The following is a 7500-nucleotide window of genomic DNA, read 5'->3' as shown; positions in this document are numbered from 1 at the left end:
AGTGACCCTCGCAGAGATAACGGGCAGATAACCACGCTTCATCAGAACCTTTTCCTCGTGCTGACGGAGCGCTGTGATGAAACGAGATGAGAGATAAGCGAGGAGAACATGGTGAAGCGATTAAAAACATCTGTGTGTCCTCCATGTGTTCACCCATCAGGGCCGCAGGTTAACTAGTTTTACATCCAAAGGTCACAACGTTGGCCCCGCCCCCTCTTTCTCATGACCCTGATGATGTTGTTGTTTTGTATTTCAGCGGTGAACAAAGTGAGGACGTGGGCTCTGGACCGGGAGGTGTTTCAGAACATCATGAGGAGGACGGCCGAGACGCGACATGAGCAGTACCGCAACTTCCTGCGAAGGTTAGCACCGAACGCCAAACTGCAGCCGACCGAAACTTTAACCGTTAGTGATGTCACTCTGGGACGCCTCTGCCTTCAGCCTCTGCCTGAAACGATTAATTTCAGCTACTGTCTCTTTAAGGCCCCGCCTCCCCTCATGCCCACTCTCCTCTGATTGGCCGGCTCTGTTTTGCAGTCACATTAGGAGTGAGCTTCCTGGGTGGGCGTGTCCTTCACCTGCTCTGATACGTCGGCAGAATCTGATGACGCTGCAACACCTGATAACTGCTCTCAAATCTGGCAAACCGAGGGGCGTCCAAAACGGCCGTGTGGGGGGTGGGGTCTTAAAACAGCCTGCTAGTGTTGTAGTTAAGACCACACTAGCCGAAACCAAGACATACCCGAGACCAAAGTGCTCCGAGACCAAGTCAAGACCAAGACCAAGACCAGGACCAAGACCAGGACCATAAATATCTCTGAATAATCATCACCTTGTGTTTAGGGGGCGTGTCCCTCACTTAGACCCGTTGCGTCCGTAACTGGGGGATAAAAATCAAACTACAAATGAATTTAAGTTATTTGTTCTTTTAGAAAGTTTTCCTTCTAATCTCAGTAAAATACCCGATCAGGGGTGGTCTTGACCGGTCTTGATTTAACAAATCCAGACCACTTAGGACTAGAATCTAAACCTAGAAGGAGGACATCCTGGCTGCTGCGTCTGTTACGTTTTTCACTTTTTTTCTGCGGATTGATACGATCGCAGTCAGACCTCCAGAGTCCGCGTCCATAGCAACCGTCTGCTCTGCTGAGTGACAACGCTGATCTATTAAGAGATTGCAGACCGTTGCTATGCGTAACCGGCCAATCAGGATGAAGCATTTTTAACACAGCGGTGTGATACATGAGGTCATCTCGGTGCTTTATTTGATTATAATGAGACTCAGGAAACTACAGTTCAGAATGAAATGTCCCTGGCAGCATGTGTGTAGCTCTTTCTGTAATAATGTGTGTGTGTGTGTGTGTGTGTGTGTGTGTGTGTGTGTGTGTGTTTCCCGTCAGTGTTTCTCTGCTGGCTAATCTACCAGAGGACAAGCTCAGCAAAATCGTGGACTGCCTGGAGGTGGTAAGTTATTCTGTCAGTCCGTCTCGATTTGACTTTTCATTGTTGCTGCTCAGCCCGCCCCCCCCACAACCCCCCCCCACAACCCCCCCCCCCACCCACCCACCCCCGACGTCGCAGATAGCTGCTGTCAAAATATCATTACCATTTGGCCGTATACCATTACTGCACGTCAGCGCTTTCTGCCCCCTCCTCCCCCGCACTCAGCGAGAACTCACAAATTACGGGCGTTGATGAACAGAGTCGATATTATTTCTGTCATCGCCGCCTGCTGTATATCGTTACCATAATTATTTGACCAAGGCCCCAGAAAGTGTTTATTCAAACGGGGGGGACGAGTGATTTCTTAAAGATGTGCGAGTGACAGGTGTGTGTGTGTGTGTGTGTGTGTGTGTGTGTGTGTGTGTGTGTGTGTGTGTGTGTGTGTGTGTGTGTGTGTGTGTGCTCGTCAGGAAAGCGTCTTTCTCAGCTTCTTTTCACAAAGAAAACTTCAAGGTCGTTCCCTCTTCAATCGCTCGTCCTGCTGGAGAAATGTCCTTATTCAGTCGTTTCTGATGGAGCTGGTTCTGTCCGTGGGCGGGGGGGCGGGGGGGGTTTAGGGTGGGGTTGAGGGGGGGTTATGTAACCTAATAGTGGTGCAGATGTTCATATTGAAGCTTCTTGTCAAACAGCGGAGAGGAATTTGGGGTGTGTGTGTGTTTAGCTGGAAGTGTCTGAGGGAAGTCTTTGTTTTTAAGATTCTCCGTCAGGTTTTCAGTCCGATCTCTAAAAAATCTGATTCTTCATGAAAATGAACGAGGATTCATTGATCTCCAAAACAGATATCTGCAAAAAAAATCACTTACAAATTATAGATCGAACATTTAAACCTGAGACACAAATCTTCCTGACACTGTGTTGCTAAAGCCAATCAGCGTTTAGATTTCCTGACTACCTGAAACGCATCACAAATGATCGATCAGACCTCCATTCAACAAACAAAATGTCATCATTATGATGTTTTCATTTTAAAAAACTTCAGACCCACTCATGTGAATAAATCTGTTTCAGAGTCTGTGATTGGACAACAAACCCACTGGAAGTTTACTCAGTGAGCCAATCAGAAGGGTTCACTTTAAAGGAGCAGTATGTAACTCTGACCCCTAGTGGTTAAAATGGGTACTGCAGTTTAAATTCTAAACCTCATAGAGAGCTGTCCCCCCCCCCCCCCCCCTCCTCTCTAGAGTCCATGCTCACTCAGGTCACCATGTGGTGGACTCTGAAGCTTCAGTGTTTATCCAGCTCTGCATGGGTCTGTAAACCTTTCTGTGTTCTAACCTCTCTCCATTTTTCAAAAGCATCTCCAATATTGATCCTAGTTTGAGCACGTTTCTGCTCGTGGAGCTTATTAGAAACATGCAGAGGCTTTTTAGGTCGGGTACAATCACTTCTATCTGAACCACTTCTCTTGACCGCTTCCATCGCTGCAACACCTGTTGACCTGATAACTGCTCTCATATCTGACAAACAGAGGGGCGTCCAAAACGGCCGTGTGGGGGGGTCTTAAAAGCGCTTACCTTCTCTGGTCCAAACAAATCCAGAGCATTCAGGAGCAGAATCTAAAGTTAGAAGGAGGACATACTGACTGCTGCATTGTTGTCAGAGAAGCCAGCACTTCAACATGTTTCCTTAATGATCAGATAGTAAGATACCTTTATCATCTCACTCTCTACACATCTCACTGATTGGACCTTTAATATGTCAGCGGCCCGGGTTGGACCTCAGCCTCCGTACGTGGGGCCTGACCCAACCTGTGTTCCCCTCCTGTAAACCTGATTTCTTTCATAATTTAGAGAGCAGAATGATTTCTCTAATCTTTCTTCTTTTTATCTCGTCACACGTTTTATTTCCAAAACTGTCTTCCTTATTGGTCCAGGTATTTCTCACTGCAGCCTGACCTGAAGTAACATCTGTCTTATTTTAAACCTTTTCAAAAAATCATTCATGCATGTTCATGTCAGGACTGATGTTTCAAAAGCTCCTTGAAGGCAGCACGATACCTTCAAGGACGACTCGAGGTGGCCTTAAAGATTCCTCCACTTGTTTCTGAGTTCCTGTCGGTGGAGGCAGAACGAGTCGAGCGGGGAAATATGTGCTCTGACCGCTCGATTGACAGTCGCCCAAAATAGGACGGCTGCAGCTTACACACACACACACACACACACACACACACACACACACACACACACAAACACACACACACACACACACACACACACACACTCACACACACACAGACACACACACACACACACACACACACACACACACACACACACACAGACACACACAGACACACACACACACACACACACACACACAGACACACACACACACACACACACACACACACACACACACAGACACACACACACACACACACACACACACACACACACAGACACACACACACACACACACACACACACACACACACACACACACACACACACACAGACACACACACACACACACACACACACACACACACACACACACACACACACACACACTCACACACACACACAGGGCTTGAGTGGCTTCCCGTCATGAATGAATAAGTGGATGATGTGATGTTTGGGGGGGGTCAGGATTCTCGGGGTCTTGAAGTGAACACTTCCTCTTTACTTCCTGTTCATGTAAATATTTGGCTCGAGTTCAGACGTGCGTTTAAAGAACGCGGGCTGCACTGCGGCGAGCGTTTCTCTCCTGCGGCGTCACACTTTCCTGCAGACGCTCTGTGTAAACACAACTCTGTCACAGACGGGGGTTAAACTCGCCTCTCCTGAAGCGTAAACGGGGGCGTAAACAAGCCGCGCCGCTCGAGGAAAAAACGCCACTCGTGTGGAGAGTTTGGACAGTAAACAGCGGGAATGTTTACGCGTGGCTGCTTTCGTGTGTTTGTTCACTTCCTCCTCGCTCCAGCGGATCACAGCCGTCGGGTCAGCGCGGCGAGTTTCTTGGCATCGGGCCCAGAGAGCCGGCTCACCTTCCTCTTCTTCACCTCAAAGCTTTTAGGATGGACGGAGATCAGGCGGCGTGCTGACTCAGCAGATTTAAAGATGTGTTCAGGTCGTCAGGGAGACGGAGAGGATGCAGAAGAAGAAGAGACTCTGAGTGAGTCTGGCTGGATGAACCCTGACCCTCTGTGTTTAACACCAGAAGGTTTCAGAGTGTTTGAAGAAGGTCGTAAACTGAAAGTAAACTCTGAAATAAACGCTCAGATGAGGTCGTGTTTAATCGCTCAGAGGGCGATTCAAAGTGCTTCACACACGACATCAACAAAGAAATGTAGAAACCTCTTTCTTTAAGGCGCACTCACACTAGACAATCTGTACCGTGCTCAGATAGCCCCAAAGTGACCCCCAAAGTCTGGTTCCTTTGACTAGTGTGAGTGCTCCTTACCGGGCTAAGATTAGACGCTTTAAAGTTTATAAACAGGATCCTGGGTGCTTAGCTTTGGATGTTGAACTGACTAAATCTCCCGTTACCAGTAAAGTTATCAATACAGGCTAAAATATGAAGAGTACATTTATAGAATGAAATAATAACCACTGTGGAACTACTTAACTCAAATGATGAGCTATTCTTGTATTTCCCCAGAAACAATGTAAAGTATGTTCAACTATCAGTAAACTTTGTGTAAATGAAATATTCAGGACCACCATGTAAAAGAAATAACAACAATACATCTATTTTTGTTCTTTTGCTGTCTGTCAAAAAGACGTTATTGACGTCAGAGTCACACTGACCTAAACTAATCTGTGATGTCACAGTTTGGAGCAGACACTAAGTCTACCAAACATGCAGATATAAAGACCCTCGACACACTAAGCTGCTCTCTAATCACAGCTGAACTCTATCAGGTCTGACTGACATCAGAGAACAGTGAATAAACATAATGATGTCTGTACACTTAAATATAAATACATAATTCCACCACAGATGGTAGAGGTGAGCTTCAGGACGGTACGGGTGTTCATGCAAAAGCACGGGAACATAACATAGACATGACGATGATTCAGACAACAAATGTAAGGAGACCTCTGCACCGATTGTTTTGGATCACGAGTTAAGAAATCCTGTTTCCAACCTTGGTCCGTTTATTACCTTCAAGTTGTAATGTGAAATCAAAATGGCCGCTACAAATAAAATGTGGATTTGAAGCTCGTCTGGGTCACCGTACATGAATAACAGACAGACAGTTTCAAATGAATTAAATAAGTTTAAAAATAAGTTAAATCAGCCAAAACATCAATCAAGACAAACTTTGACTTTTATCTGCATCATATCAGGACTGATGACTCAGCAGTCACTAACTGCATGTGTGTTTAAATAACTGACCACATGTGACTCTGATGGACCCGTTTGACGAGCTGCTCTGATATCTGAATGATTCAGTCAGTAAACGATGAATAAAACACAAGAAACAACATTAAGAACCAGAAATGAGACTTTGAGACCATCCAGCTCTACGTTGGTCAGATTCCTCCCGTCATGAAAGACCCTCATGGCAGACATTAAAAGCCTCATAATTAACATAAACTATTGACCTACTATTACCTCATGTGCCCCCCCCCCCCCCATCAGCAGGTTGATCCTCTGGATGACAGACATCATCGATGTCTGATCCCGCGGGGGGAGCAGCTACCAGGAATCAGAGCAGCAGCCGCTCGATGTGTCGATCAATGTAATGCTTCACTTCTGACTGTTGTCCCCCCCCCCTCCCCCTCCCCCTCTCTCTCTCCCCCCCCCCCCCCCATTAGGAATACTATGACAAAGGAGAGTACGTCATCCGGGAGGGAGAGGAGGGCAGCACCTTCTACATCATCGCACAGGGGAAGGTAACTTCAGATTAGAACTCTAACAGAACTGTTCAGATTCAGATTCTAAGATTACGTTTGTTTTGATGCTGCACAGCAGAGTTAAGACAATCAGGTGGTCGAGGTGGTCGAGGTGGTTATCTGAGACCTTTGCTGCTCCGGTTTTCATTCTTTCTTTAAACCCTCTGCACCTTTAAGAAAAAGCTAAAGACCCAGCTCTTTCATGAATACCTACTAACTTAATGATGATGGTCTCCATATTATTGATGATGATGATGGTAATGACGATGGTTTTTGTTTGATAACGACGACTTATAAGATGGTTTCTATACTGATTAGAGCTCTCAAGAACTGCCCTCAATGTTGTGCTTTGCCTCTGGTCACTTCCTGTCAGCACCTGTGTGTCCAATCAGACTCAAAGCTGATCCTTGAAGGAGTTCAAGCGTTTTCTACTGTTTTATGTTAGGAGGTCTGAAAACAACAGGCAAAGGGACGAAAACACAAAGAAAACAAGCTGTGTGTGTGTGTGTGTGTGTGTGTGTGTGTGTGTGTGTGTGTGTGTGTGTGTGTGTGTGTTCGGGGGGGGGGGGCTCTGACTCACTCACCCGTCTGTCTGATAATTCAGAAACTTGACACCGGGGAGCGAGGGGAGATGGAGAGTGGGCGAGGGTCCACAGGGGACTAAAAAGTGTCATTATGAGCTCCTCACCAAATCAGAGAGACACATGTTGTATGGGGGGGGGGGGGGGGGGGTAATACAGGAAATTGACCCCCCATCCCCCAAACTCCCACCAGGAATACCAGGGGAAGTGAAGGTCAGAGAGGTCAAACGGGACATCACCACACTACGGCTGTGATGTCACACTGTGCTTCTACAGCAGGGTGGTGCCATGGTCATGGTGGTGTGGGGGGGGGAGGGGGTGCTTGACCTCGACCGGGGTGACGGGGTGAGGAGGGGGGGATTTTAAAGCCTCACAAATGAAGAGGACGTTTCACAAACATGCAGACTGACCTGTCCCCTCTGTGCCCCCAGGTGAAGGTCACTCAGACCACCGAGGACCACAAGCTGCCTCAGATCATCAACACGCTGCACAAAGGAGACTACTTTGGAGAGAAAGCTCTGATCAGGTACAACAAACTCCAAATCCAGCGTTCAGACTCATGAACTCCTGAATCC

At 47.0% G+C, this 7500-nt stretch overlaps 1 protein-coding gene across 1 annotated transcript in view; it reads left to right on the top strand.

Moving 5' to 3' along the window:
- prkg2 (protein kinase cGMP-dependent 2) overlaps positions 1–7500 on the top strand; it is a 31415-nt gene that overhangs the window by 12329 nt on the left and 11586 nt on the right. The window contains 4 exon segments of the mRNA XM_061038988.1: positions 257–362; positions 1401–1464; positions 6267–6344; positions 7357–7451. Of these exon segments, the coding sequence (XP_060894971.1) occupies positions 257–362; positions 1401–1464; positions 6267–6344; positions 7357–7451 (343 nt within the window).

The sequence above is a fragment of the Labrus mixtus genome, chromosome 5, assembly GCF_963584025.1.
Source record: "Labrus mixtus chromosome 5, fLabMix1.1, whole genome shotgun sequence".
Taxonomy (NCBI): domain Eukaryota; kingdom Metazoa; phylum Chordata; class Actinopteri; order Labriformes; family Labridae; genus Labrus; species Labrus mixtus.
The sequence above is the reverse complement of the archived record's forward strand: the minus strand, read 5'-3'. Positions and strand labels throughout refer to the sequence as shown.